At 33.8% G+C, this 15,395-nt stretch overlaps 1 protein-coding gene across 1 annotated transcript; it reads left to right on the forward strand.

Moving 5' to 3' along the window:
- Positions 1–86: 86 nt before the first annotated feature.
- On the forward strand, positions 87–13,950 carry LOC137400848 (uncharacterized). The gene is made up of 2 exons (XM_068087191.1): positions 87–653; positions 13,774–13,950. The coding sequence occupies exons 1-2, from the start codon at positions 87–89 to the stop codon at positions 13,948–13,950; spliced, it is 744 nt and encodes a 247-aa protein (XP_067943292.1).
- Positions 13,951–15,395: the final 1,445 nt, after the last annotated feature.

Below are 15,395 nucleotides of genomic sequence, written 5' to 3' on the forward strand. Positions count from 1 at the left end.
GACGTTGTGCATTACTCAATGTAGCCCAAGTAGTATTGAAAAGTCCTTCTGCTCTCAGTAAATGTCATTCTAATAACTTCATCATCATGCCTCAACATCTCACGAAAGAAAAGCGTGCTGCAATAATTCACCGTCATCAGCAAGGAAATTCGCAAAGGGAAATTGCAAAGGAGGAATATTGCTCTAAGAAAAGTGTATTTACAACAATCTGCAGATGGAAGGAACCTGGTCAAGTTGAAGAAATGGCTGGTAGGGGAAGAAAGAAGCTAGCAACAGATCGAGTAACCAGACGCCTAGTAAGAATTTCCTTGGTTGATAGACATCCAACCAGTCCTCTGCTAGCCAGTGAGTTAAAAGAATCCATAGGTACAGAGTTAGCACCATCAACTGTTTGCAAATCATTGAGAGATAATGGCTTACGAGGCTGTAAAGCTCGTAGAAAACCTTTGTCATCATCTCAGCAAAAAAAGGCTCGTCTACAATGGGCAAAAGATCATGTGAATTGGTCACCAGAAGACTGGAGAGCAGTATTATTCAGCGATGAGAGCACATTTACTGTTCAAAATCACTCTGGCAACAATTATGTAAGAAGGAGACCTGGTGAAGAGTTTAAACCAGAATGTATTTTACCTACGATAAAGCATCCCACCTCAGTAATGGTGTGGGGTTGTTTCTAGGCTGCTGGTCCTGGTAGATTACATTTTGTTGATGGTATGATGAATGCAGAAAAAAATTGTGGAGTACTACAAAGTGTGATGATACTATCTGCTAGAAGTCTGTTTGATAGAGAGTGGCTGCTTCAGCAAGATAATGCTCCATGCCACACAACCAGAAGAGTAAAGAAGTGGTTTGCTGACAATAACATTAACACTCTGACTTGGCCTCGGCAGTCACTCAGACCTTAACCCAATTGAAAATTTGTGGAGCAGAGTAGGCAATATCGTAACTAAAGACAAACCCACGAATAAAAGAAGATTGATGGAGCTTATTTTGCAATCCTGGCATCGAATAGTTACACCTGAAGAGCTTCAGACATTGACAGATAGTATGCCCAGGCGCTGCCGAGCAGTGATTGACAACAAAGGCTGGCCAACCAAGTATTGATCATCTTAAGGACCAAAACAGCTTTTTTCAAAGCTGCTATACCTTTTCTTTAAGATAATTCACAATAAAAGCCATTTCAAAGAAAATAAATATGTTATTTTATGACTTTTGGTCAGACACTATTTAATAGAAATGACAACTGTACAGTAACTCTCTGACAGCTTTCAGTAAACCTCTAATAAAAGTGTTATAGAAAATGCAATGTGGTTTTAATTTAAGTTCATCAAAAAGCCAACATTGTGATGATTCAAATGATATATAATTTTTTATAGTTATGTAAAATTTTGATTGTAAAAAAAACAAACACAACTCAGAAATCATTGTTATGTAACGAAAATTAGAGGCGGTTCCATAATTTGTATCACCACTGTATATGTATAAGATGCTGCTGAAGTTGCGCAATTCAACTCATGGCTTTTAATTATTACCTCAAAATGTTGAAAACACGCGATAGGAAGGGCCAGAACACTACTAAAACTCATAGTTACTCAAACCTGAAATACAGTAGGTTTTATACAAATTGCTATACCATAACAAAACTGCAAAACTATTGGTTAAAATATAAATAGCAATATATATTATTATTTTTGGCCTTCGGTATCGGGCAGCATGTATGCAGTTTGTTTGCTGATGTTAACAAAAGTTTTACTAATAAGCTACATAATTTGCTCAATTATTTGTGTCAACTTTAAAATTGAAAACAAATGTAGTGTTAGCGCTTTTAGAATATACTACAAACAACTCAGAGGAACTTTTTGTGGCATCTGACTTGAATTTAAAAGTTCTCTGAAAATGCAACTTGTATTTGCCCATTTTAATACTTTAAAATGTCAAAGGGAGCTCATAATGAAAGCAACTTTAATATAATTTCAAGATGCTCAAAGCGGTACGGATGTTATGTTGACAAACATTAAACGGTCACTCTGTACTATGGCTAGTAAGTATTTACATGTATTTAGATTTTGCATTGATGCTTTCAATTAGGTAGTGTAGGAAATCTATTTACATTAGCTAAATTACCAGCATGTGAAATACCCAGCTTTGTTTCCTATCCATCCCAAACATTTTGCCAATGCTTATAATAATTCATTGCTCTTTTCAAATCTGATTTCTGAACCAAAGGTAGTTTTAGCAGTATAAGAACATATACTTCTCTTCCTATGGGTCTACTCACTTTTCTGTAGCAGCAAAGGCCATTGTTTTTAAAAGGTCTGTAAGAATTGTATTACTTATTTTGACTTCCATTGGTGCTCGTAGCAAATATAATTTCAGTACAATTTGCATCAATAAAGTTATTATTACTTGTTTGTAAAGTATTTGGAGCAAAACAATATTTTATGTGCACAGCAAACATTTTTGCTGCAAGCTTACCAAAACAAAATAAAACGTTTATTTTTATGTTACATTTTAATTAAACATCATGTTCTATTCAGTTATTGCTGTCAGTACTATGCAGTTATTGCTGTCAATGTTCTTTGTGCATTCTTGGCACACTTTTATGTTAAACTTCCAATGCATTAAACACTTTAGAAATAAAGTGTCCAAACAAGGATGCATAACATGAGATTTGTCACTGGCTTGTTTTGACCTATAGCTAGCACTCTTTAGCCAAAGGTGTCTAGCTTTACTAAAAAATTTGGTAGTGAAATTGTACATAAATTCATTGCCTGCATACATGTCAATCATGATGCCTATGCTCTTATTATGTGTGTTCTACTATTGCCTGCTTAGCTAATTCACTTTCTACTTCTCAATAGCCTCAGCCTCCGAATGAAAGCTATTGTTGTTATTCCTATTCTTTGTAACTTTATAATGAAGGAGGTTGTGGTTGGGCAGCTCATTTGCTTTTCACTCTATTAGAAGTATTGCAGCACAAGTATAACTGCAGTAATAAAATCTTCACAGAATTGCATAATGTGGTCTTATTCTCCAAGGTCTTCTCACTAGCAGAAATGACCTATGTACTTATGCTATTGTGGTTTGTGCTTAAAGTGACTCATTCTCCTAATGTGGCATGGCTTGCTATCTTCTTGCATGCTAGTCAATTGATTAAATAGATTGTAAGAAACAAGCCAACCTCTCACTCCTACACAACCTAAAGACTTATCACATAAGTTCAACCTTCTAGCGAGATTGTAGCCGCTAAACATTTTGCTTTTTTCATGCGTCTAGCCATTTAGGGTTTTGCAGCAGCAGAAGAACAGACTAATCATGTCACAATTGGTATATTTGTTTGTCACAATTGTTTTATATTACTTTTGCCAATTTTGTCATTGAATTAATTGTACCATATTATGGTGAAAAGGCATCATGAAAAAGTATTTTACTTCGCCTCAATACCAATGCAAAAGGTTAGACCGGTAGTGGCCATTTTTGACCTGTAGGGCGAGCCACTTTAAATACTATATCAAAGCAACTTACTCATGTCATCAAATTGCGACGGCAAACAACAATGCATAGGTTTTCGCAGCTAATTTGGATTTGGATTTTACTGCCTTAATTGCAAGATCGTAATATTGTCAAGTTAAAAAGGTCAAGAAACCCTAACTTTATAATGCTAAAAGAATGAAATTATTACTAATTTTCATAAAATGATAACTTTGTAATTATACACGAGGGTAGCTTTGTGAGATTAACCGACACACATTAAAATAGTTATGGTAACATATAGCACAGTAGCCAGCAATTGATGAATATCTGTGACTCTGTCGATGCTCCTAACTTTTGTAACTTTTTAAAAAGCATTAAAATAATTATGGATGCTTTTTATTCTGATTAGTAGTGTTAGCTGATTGATAGCACCAAACAGGCAGAATTATTAGTAGCCTATACTTTACTGCCCTGAGCAAGCAAAACGTTGTATCTTGATATTTGTAAATTGTTCAGCACAAGCACAAACGCGTTTTGGTCGAGCCTGGCATCAGTATTAGCAGTATTTTAGTTTCTTTTTTTATTTATTATGGTGAGATATCCAACAATCTTTACCGAATTTTTTTTTCGTGAAACTTTAAAATCAAAGGAGTTATTTCACTTAGGGCATTTTGTTTGCTTAAATTGACAATTTACTAAGCTGGCACTAGGCAATCAAAACGCCCTATCACTGCAGATAGGGCCTTTTGATTGCATAATTGGACTGGTTTCTCATTGTTAGTTTGCCACAAGACCATTTGCCATGACTGGATTATCAAAGGATTACAAGTTTAAATTCTGATATTAACCCGCAATTAGTCAACAAAATGATATATGTTGCAATTCCTATTACTCATCCAGTCAACACATGGATTAAAGCCCTGTAATAGCCATATTTAGCTCAAAAGTTAAGAGATGATCAAAGATCTAGGTATCCTTCAAACCTGATGTCATGAAATGAAAGGAGTAAGTAAAATAGTAGTTTAAAAAAGATCAAAAGCTTTTATTGAAAATAATTTAGAACAAACAACTGAGTGCAATAATGTCAGTATTTTAAAAAAGCAAAACCTTCCAATGGACATGTAATTAAAACAAATTTTTCATCAAATCTCGGAGTCGGATCTTTAAATCGAGACTTTTGTCACTTAGATATCGTCCTGTCATAATAAATATATTATGATAAAAAATATAGCAATAAGATGAGCACTTAGAAGTGCACTAGCTTGTATGAGCTGCCTTAAAACAACCAAATATATATGCTTGAGTTTCGCTTCCCTTTGTTTATATACTCTTTGATTACATAATGCTGCTCATAATGTCCAACTTTGTGTATGTTCAGGCCAATCGAAACGCTGTATCTGCAGATAGAGAGCTTTGATTGCCACTTTATGTGTGGTAAATGTGGATAGGGCATTTAGCACATTGTGAAAAGTGCTATTTGTGGTGGTCTCAGATATATGAAATTTTGAGACATGTTAGATCTCAACCTAAATTACACATAAGCACAAAAAAGTGAATTTTGAAAAACTTGTCAGATAGGGCGTTTTGCTTGCTTAGGGCAGTATAAGGTTATGATAATGTATTATTTTCATTGTAATTAACAAGTTGATGCATTTTAGTCGTAATTTGATACGGATTTAAACTAGAGGCTGAGTCATAAGTAAGTGACTGGAGTAAATGAAATCCTTTAAATTGCTGAAGCTTTAAAATCTATGTTTCAATTTTGTAGAAGAATATCGCAAGAGATAAAATATTACTGCTTCATAGAATTTTAGTAATGGGAGGTAGGGACACGGATTTGCTGAAAAACCTAAAAACATCAGGCATCTTTTGCATCAATTTTTAATCTGCATAACATCTGTTTGGGCTATTAAAATTGTTTTGCTTATTTTGGTAGAAACCTGGTCACCGCATCCAAGCACTATATCCACCAGATGGAAAATGGTACGAAGCATAGCTGGACGCTTTCTTGAAGGGGGTATGTTGCTGATTAACGGTTAATTTCCACAAGAGCGTGCCACATTAATAAAAGTTTTATTTCAAAATATTTATAAGAAATAATATTACTATAAAATCTATGTTTGAATGCCATGGCACTGCTTTTTTTAACCCTTCCAATTATAGTGGCAAAAATTGTCGATTGTGCTTCATAATATATGTTCAATCTTTATTAGCTTCAACTCTATCTAAAACCTTTTTGTTATAGATTTTATTTTTCCAACACGTTAAAAAATAGTACTATTCAAAAATCTTAATGCATTCCTACTTCGTGCATTGCTAATGCTATGTGAAGCTACGATCCCTTCGAATCTTGAAAAACAATGCTCTACCATGTTCCTTACTCCTACGAAACTATTACTTTGACCACCATTGGAGTCACTATTGGAGCTGCTACTTTAATTATATGTGTAATCACTAAAATCTTAATCCGTCAGTCATCAACAATCATCAATAATGTTATCAACATAAGTAATTATCTGTTTTCAATTCTGGATGTACTTGCGAAAGCTATAATAGCACTAAATATTTCGAAAATTAGAAAGAACAAATGTTTCTTTTTATGTTGAAAAGTCCTAAACAAAAATTTAAAATTGCTTCGTGAGTTTAGGGTAATTTTACAGGGAAACTTTTGGACAACACTGTCAATACCATAAAAAGTCTTAAAGACTGTTAGTTATGTTGTCAACGAATAATAAAATTAAGTTACTACGCAATTGCCAGGAAATTCGCAACATGCACATATGCCGGTCGTCCATTGATTTCGCCTAAATGTGCATGCAGCGGTGAAAGGGTTAATAAAATATTATGTAATCTCTAATTGAATCCCCATTCATTTAAACGCCCTTCTACTAGACCTGTACTATAATAGATGACGGTTAAAGATAGAACGCCACCGTTCAAGTGAACGTTACTTCTTTTGAAAAAAACACATAAAAACTATATAACACACAAACTAAGCTGTGATCCAGTGTTAACATATACACTGGGCGTTGAGCTTGCAAAATGCCATCGTTAACTGCTTATTCTAATGCTGTAGCGTGTGCAAGAAATTTTAGCCTCAAATAGTAGTACAGATTTCATCATATTTGCTAAACCGTTTTTTCATATATGCCGAACTATCAAGGCCGCTTAAACAATAAAATTATTATCAGCCTGATAGAGTTATTAATTATTTCCACGGTGCTGCTTTCAAAGCTTTAACGAAAACACTGTAAAGCTTAGAAGTTAGAAAACTCGCTTCAATATGCATTGACAAAAGTATTAATTGCTATTGTTGTAACTGAGTCATTGTTAGTAAAAATTTGTCAACATTTTTCTATCCATCCTGTCCAAAATCGGATCCAAAGATCAAAGAATGTTGAAGTCGCAGTCAGCTGGAAGTGGTTGTCAATTAAAGGGTGACACTCTAGTTTTCAACACTTCTAGAGTAGCACTCAAATGAACATGGCCTTCAAATTAAGATTCTACCTTATGTCAATTTAGCTGTATTTCAGAATGTTATAATATTGAAGTTTTGGGTCAAGGTTAAAATAGCAAGCATAACTTTGCAAATATCGACGCAAAAAGATTTTAGTTTTAAATAAGGCTCTGCTTTCATATATTTGCAAATCACTAATGCATGAATTTAAAAAAAGAACCCAAGGGTATATTTCTCTTTGTGTAGTAGCATCTAATCAAAAATGCATTGATTTTAAATAAGTGCAGAGTGACATACATGGATTATCAACACCGAAGAGTGATTTTCAGACATCAGATTAAATGTGGGTGATGCTATGATAAGTGGCTTTAAACTAACACAATGTACTAGGGAAACAAGCGTGATTATTTTGCGGTAGCTCAAATGCAGTAGAAAAAATAAAGGTGTCTAACTTTTCAAGTATTTCAGTCAAATTCGTTGCCTACATAAATGCTGACACTAGTCTTTGTGTTCTGCTGCTGTCAGGTTACAAAACATAGCTCTCCTAGTCAGAGGCATTTAGGTATCTAGAGCAATCTAGGCATTAGTGGTTTCAAGGAAGACCTGAACAATGCGTGTTTAACCACAGTGGTTGACCCCATAGGTCAAGTATTAGCCTAATTAATGACTCAATAAATAGCTACCCAGTCAGGTCACACTAAGCTTAGCAGCAATCGTTCTGAACACTGGCCATTGAGACTGCTCAATGAATGTTAATCCTGATCATTTATCTAATAGTTTGAAGCAAATAGAAATCCAAACTGCTCTATCGAATGCACACAAGTGGCACACCATTTAGTTTCATAATTAGCTACTAAAGTAGTATATAGAAGTGGTCATCAAAGTACCTTCTACAGTATATGTGTGTTTTGAATAACAATACATTGGTTAAGTATTATATTACTAAATGAGAAATGACACTAACGAGCATTAATGTCCTTATTGTTCACTTGTATCTGAGAAACCGTCAATTCTGTTTTGACTTGACGCACATAAACCAGCTTATTTAACTTTTGAATGGAGCTGAGCAATGATATGTGATTCATCAAAGCCATAGCTTATCAGATTTTTATAAATGATAATTCACATTATTTACTATTTCAGTCAGCAGAAAACGGTAAAGTGCAGAGGAAATAGCAGAATTTGACAAGCACTGGACTGAAAAATCAGGCAAACTGCCAACAAGATCAGTGTTGGATGCTATACACTCAACGCTGCCTAACAGAAGTGTTATAGTGATTCGGGCTCGAGCCAACAACTTGCTAAAGAAGGCTGCGAAAAAAAATGCCAGCTGAATTTTTTATGTTGTTGAACCTTCTTATTATCATTGCGTTGTATTTGTCAATAAATGTGCTCTTTTTGAAGACTAAAAGAGACCAACTCCGCAGTAATGCACTTGAATAGTTATTTTGTATCAAGCAGTCTTAGCTATTATTTTATGTACAGAAAATGTGCATAAAACAATGACTATGATAGATAATACAATACCGACAATAGATATTATCTGTTGTACTGCACTGTACACTATGATGTATTATTCAAGCAACAAGCTCTAAGATAAATTATAATAATTCTTTTAAAGAAAAACCAAATATAAGAAAATATGCCGCAGCAGCCAGTCTACTGACAACTTACTGTCAAACCGACAAGCCCAAAAAATTACTTAGAACGCTGTGCTTGACTAAAAACAATCAGAAATTCACTACACAATGAGAAATATATCTTTTTGGGTCATTTTCCAAATTTAAGTGAATGTGTCTGAGTAGAATGTTCTATCAATTTCTTGACAGTTCAGGGCATTATTATTACTGGTAAAATGTGAATAATAGCACTCAGTATTACTATTGATCAATAAAACCACCCAAAGTCAAGAGATCTAAAGTTAGAAAAAATTTGGTACTGTGCTGGGTCCAGCCCGACTGATCATTGCTAACAATAAATTGCAGTAAGAAAGAAGTTTTGAAAAGCGAAAGTGCCCTCAAGATAGAATGTTATTGTATTTTTATTGGCTCTCTATGTGACATTAAGTTTTTCCCTGGGTTCTACATAGGCACAATGGGCTTGTTTGGAATCTACCCAATTTATGGTGCTGTGGTATTGCGCAGGTTTTGCAACCTGACACTCCATTCCCAAGTGGGAAAATGTTTTTACTTAACGTTCTAAGAGTGGCTTAAGATGAATAGAAAGACATTGCTGTTATTGTATGTTAGATTGAGTAACTAAGTATGTTGTGCAAGTAATTCATATTATTACTGTAGATAATATGCACAGCAAGCAGAGATGTGTGTGTTTCATTTTAGCAATCACGGTAACTGAGTTGCGTCCATGCATTGTTACCAACTAATTTTTTTAAGTTTTTGTATGCAGTGCAGCAGCGATATGTGACTGAATAAGAAACTATAACATAGACCATATTTATAAATATTGAGTTACATTATTCGTTTATTTTAGTGAGCAGAAAGTTAGCAATGATATGTAAGTTATAGAAACCTCTTAAATGATATATAAATAGCAGCAGCCTCCTAATTAATATATAATTCATTGCAGCCTCCTAACTGATATATAAATAGTAGCTACCAACTATATGAAATTCAAATTGCAGTAAACTCTTACGTTATCTATAAGTCATAGCAGCATCCTAAATTCTATGTAACTCATAGCAGCCTCTGCAATGATATGTAAGTTATAGCAACCTCCTAAATGATGTAAAAATAGCAGCAGCCTCCTAATTTATATATAATTCATTGCAGCCTACTAAATGATATATAAATACTAGCTATCAACTATGGGAAATACAAATTATAGCAAGGTCTTAGGTGATCTATAAGTGATAGCACCATCCTAAATTATATGTAACCCATAGCAGCCTCTGCAATGATATGTAAGTTATAGAAACCTCTTAAATGATATATAAATAGCAGCAGCCTCCTAATTAATATATAATTCATTGCAGCCTCCTAACTGATATATAAATAGTAGCTACCAACTATATGAAATTCAAATTATAGTAAACTCTAATGTGATCTATAAGTCATAGCAGCATCCTAAATTCTATGTAACTGATAGCAACCTCTGCAATGATATGTAAGTTATAGCAACCTCCTAAATGATGTAAAAATAGCAGCAGCCTCCTAATTTATATATAATTCATTGCAGCCTACTAAATGATATATAAATACTAGCTATCAACTATGGGAAATACAAATTATAGCAAGGTCTTAGGTGATCTATAAGTGATAGCACCATCCTAAATTATATGTAACCCATAGCAGCCTCTGCAATGATATGTAAGTTATAGAAACCTCTTAAATGATATATAAATAGCAGCAGCCTCCTAATTAATATATAATTCATTGCAGCCTCCTAACTGATATATAAATAGTAGCTACCAACTATATGAAATTCAAATTATAGTAAACTATTATGTGATCTATAAGTCATAGCAGCATCCTAAATTCTATGTAACTAATAGCAACCTCTGCAATGATATGTAAGTTATAGCAACCTCCTAAATGATGTAAAAATAGCAGCAGCCTCCTAATTTATATATAATTCATTGCAGCCTACTAAATGATATATAAATACTAGCTATCAACTATGGGAAAATCAAATCATAGCAAGGTCTTAGGTGATCTCTAAGTGATAGCAACATCCTAAATTATATGTAACCCATAGCAGCCTCTGCAATGATATGTAAGTTATAGAAACCTCTTAAATGATATATAAATAGCAGCAGCCTCCTAATTAATATATAATTCATTGCAGCCTCCTAACTGATATATAAATAGTAGCTACCAACTATATGAAATTCAAATTATAGTAAACTCTAATGTGATCTATAAGTCATAGCAATATCCTAAATTCTATGTAACTCATAGCAACCTCTGCAATGATATGTAAGTTATAGCAACCTCCTAAATGATATATAGATAGCAGCAGCCTCCTACTTAATATATAATTCATTGCAGCCTACTAAATGATATATAAATAATAGCTATCAACTTTGCAAAATTCAAATTATAGCAAGGTCTTAGGTGATCTATGAGTGACAGCATCATCCTAAATTATATCTAACTCATAGCAGCCTCTGCAATGATATGTAAGTTATAGCAACCTCCTAAATGATATATAAATATCAGCAGCCTCCTTATTAATATATAATCCATAGCAGCCTCCTAACTGATATATAAATAATAGCTATCAACTATGGAAAATTCAAATTATAGCAAGGTCGTACGTGATCTATAAGTGATAGCAACATCCTAAATTATATGTAACTCATAGCCGCCTCTGCAGTGATATGTAAGTTATAGCAACCTCCTAAATGATATATAAATATCAGCAGCCTCCTAATTAATATTTAATCGATAGCAGCCTCCTAACTGATATATAAATAATAGCTATCAACTATGGAAAATTCAAATTATAACAAGGTCTTAGGTGATCTATAAGTGATAGCAACATCCTAAACTATATGTAACTCATAGCAGCCTCTGCAATGATATGTAAGTTATAGCAACCTCCAAAACAATTTATAAATAGCAGCAGCCTCCTAAATAATATATAACTTATAGCAGCCTTCTCACTGATATATAGATAATTGCTACCAACTATGTGAAATTCAAATTATAGCATTTTCTCAAGTGATCTATAAGTTATAGCAACATATTTTATTATATGTAAATCAGAGCAGCCTCTCAAACAAACAAGTTATAGCAAATTCCTTAATGATATAGATTACGGCATCTTACTAAAGGGTAGGTAAGCTGTGCCATGCTATGTAATGTTTCCATTGTGACTATTACATAAGTTACAATGGTAACATTCTAATTTATGTGTAAGTTGTAGCAATCTGCTAACTGGTAATCATTATTTTTGCTTACTCATTGAGGTATGAATTATTTTACCTTCAAATTGATATGTAATTTACAACAACCATCTAGACATTCTCCAAGTTTTGACAGTTTTTCTAGAATGCATATATACAAAGTATGATAAGGCGATGAATATATATTGTATGATACCATATTCTCCTAAAATTTCCATAAAAATATATAATAGTTAGGAGGTGAATAAATATATATATATCTACAATGTAGATAAATTAGACCATATAGGAGGCTTACCCATATATATTTGCGTTAACTCCTAATCCCTTATATTCCGAAACCTCCTAACTGGTATATATTTATTCAACTCCTAACTCTGAAATATGGGTATATATATATATATATATATATATATATATATATATATATATATATATATATAGAAGTAATTCTGGCAATGATCAGAATTTTCATTATCAGTCGGATAGCTCGCATATGGGTGTTTGAGTGGCTGGTTATCGGGAACCAGACAGAGTTGTGGTACCAAATATTTTTGCCGACTTGGCAAAAGACTTGGAGCATATAAATGTGAAGTTTGGACAAAATTGGTCAAAACTGTGGCAATGCTATGACATACACAACTACAGGAAATTTATTAATATAGATATAAATTAACACCTTCATTGAGGTTATAATTCAAGTATATAAAATTTCCTAAAACTTGTAAATTCCAAAAAATTAATATGCCCCTAATACAACATGCATTTTAAAAGAGAGCACCTATGATTTCACCTCCAAGAAGCCAGACACTTTCTAGTCATAGGTTGTCTCACACCAAAAAGATTTGACACATCGCTACTGCGCTACCCTTACACAATAGATAGCCTTCTACTCTACCACCACTAGAGTTATATCAATGCTAGCCATGTTTACCCAAAGATTTAAAGCTAGCAAATTGAATAATAGGGAGGCAATGCAATGCCCATATTTAACATTTCCCACATAAGACCTCACCACTGCATTCAAAGAGATAAAGTAAGACAATTTCATCCCATCATGCAGTTTAAAATATATGAAGCGTAAGTAAATTGCAGATCGTAATTTTTTTTTCGAAGCTTGTAACATTTTATTCGTTTGCACATTTTGTAAATTTTATACTTTTACATCGCTTAAAGTTTTATTATTTTAACATTTTGAAACTATTTTACTGATTTGAAAGATAGTATCAACTGGCAGCTTTTTGTAGTTTTGTATTTTTCAGTTAAAAATTTGTATATGTTTAATATTTGCTGATATGGTTTACATATTGTGCACGACAAACTTATGTTACAATTAAACTTGAATTTACACAATAGTGGCAATGCATTAGAATACAAAGTTCTGCATGTTTTGAGCTTTAAATACTATGCATTAGCCAATAGAACCAGGGTTTGTTCAAACGAAATTCACCGACATGTCTATTGTTATATAATATATGTGTATATTATAAATAAATTGTACATATAATATATATTTCACGGCCCCCTTATGGTTACCTCCCAAAAAGCTACCAAGACCCGGGTTCTCATTTGTCTTTCTCATCCAGACTACCTGTCTGGTCATGTCTCCTCCTTATTACTGTTAGATTTTTTTCCATATGTTTACTTATTATTTATTTTTTATTATTTACTGGTGTCGGATCTCTCACTATTTTCAAGTAAAAACTGCACTGCAAATCAGTGACCAAAGAATTCTTCTTCCTCCTACTACCACCAGAAATACTGTTATGGTACTACTATTGCCATCAATATCACCAGTGTTGCCTAATTCGGAACCAGAAAGTCTAGTCGATGCTGCCTCCTCGACCCTGGCTTTTGTCTTTCTCATTTGTTTTTGTTAGGAGATAAAGATGTGACAGAAATTTGGTAGAATAGGCACAAAAATTTGTTGCCACAAATCTTGCTGTTGCTGTAAGCTGAAACAAACTTGTACCAGCTAAAGGTTGACCAGAAAAATGTTGACCAGAAAAAGGTTGACCAGAAGAAGGTTGACCAGAAGAAGGTTGACCAGAAGAAGGTTGACCAGAAGAAGGTTGACCAGAAGAAGGTTGACCAGAAAAAAGTTGACCAGAAGAAGGTTGACCAGAAGAACGTTGACCAGAAGAAGGTTTAGGCTTCTTCCATAAGTCTTTTCTCCTCCATTGCCCTACATGCCTTGATAATTTCTAACTCTGACAGTTGCATTATTTTTGGCTATCAGAATTGCTATATTCGTCTCATACCTCCATGCCATCTCGTCATGTCTAGCTCTATCGCCTTTTCTCTCGAATACATCCCTGACTCAAGCTGTCACCTCAACATTTCTCTTGAGCTAGTTACATGCTGCAATTTCCAGAATTTTGTTAGAACAATGACTAACACCATAACAAATTTTGCCTCCCCAAAAACAAACAGTTATTAGGCAAACCTTCTAAAAGTGATCAATCACATCTACATGCATATTGTGCGTAACAACTTACCTCCCTGACAAACCGTAGACTTTACCACTTTACTCCTATCTCTGCTTGTCGTCCATTGATCATGACTGAATTTTGCTCTCTCCTTTCAACTTTTTAAACCAATCTGCTTCTTTGGGACTTCATTTTTGTCATCGCCTTTTTTGTCATGGGGTTTATTTGCCGCTTCGTGTAGTCTCACAGTTTGACAAAGCGACAATAGATTTGAAAAAGAAAAAATAGAAATGTAAATAAAGAAATAATACAATTAATACTTTCTTTAAACTCTATCTTAAATAAGTTTACCACTGTGTTTGAGCCATAAAATGCTTCCTTGGAGGTATTGTTGGGCCATGTCCGGGTGTAAGAATCTGTTAACACCACACTGTTAAGCAGAGTCGTTTAAGTGAAAACATCAAATTTCAAGTGGTCTCAGTTCTCAGCATCAGTTCTCTTCCTACTAGCAAAATATATTTTACATGCATATTGGACCACTACTTGTAAAACAACTACAATCTTAACCAATCATTGAGTATGTATAAAACAAGCTGCGCAGTTTTGTGTAGTGCAGCTGACCAATTAAGGTACCCTAGGACACTTATATTTCGCTAGTATTTAGTTTCGTGAGTAGCACACAGAGTAAAATTTTGCTGCAACTTAATTTCGCAACTCTGATGAGTGCGAAAATATAATGATGTGAAAATAAATGCAGTGGAACAAACATAATTATATTCCTCAGGTTCGGTTCGCCGGTAAAAAATTTTCATTTTGGGACTAGTTTGTAATTGTGAACCGCAGGTAGAATTGTATGGCCGAGATCGATAATGCAATGTGATCGCTTGCTGCCATTTGTTTCTTGGACTACTGTAGAATGGAATTTAATTACGCTGAAAATTTTAACGTTTTGTCACAATTTAGCTTGTTTTTATATTAACGTATTTTAATTTTAACGATCAACGGTGTTGTGTATAGGTATTAATTTTAACGTTTTCCCAAACACTCAACTGCCGCTAATAATTGCTGAACATCTTTATTACAGTAATTACAAGTTGTATACAAATACATACATGATACAGCTGCTAGTAATACTACAGATACTAGCACAGTGTGTAGTTATTATGAC

Source organism: Watersipora subatra, chromosome 7 (assembly GCF_963576615.1).
Source record: "Watersipora subatra chromosome 7, tzWatSuba1.1, whole genome shotgun sequence".
Lineage (NCBI taxonomy): Eukaryota > Metazoa > Bryozoa > Gymnolaemata > Cheilostomatida > Watersiporidae > Watersipora > Watersipora subatra.

Coding starts and splice junctions, on each gene's coding strand:
- LOC137400848 (XM_068087191.1), top strand. CDS start 87: ATGCCTCAACATCTCACGAAAGAAAAGCGTGCTGCAATAATTCACCGT. Junction 654..13,773: donor CGATAAAGCATCCCACCTCA/GTAATGGTGTGG, acceptor AACTTGTACCAG/CTAAAGGTTGACCAGAAAAA.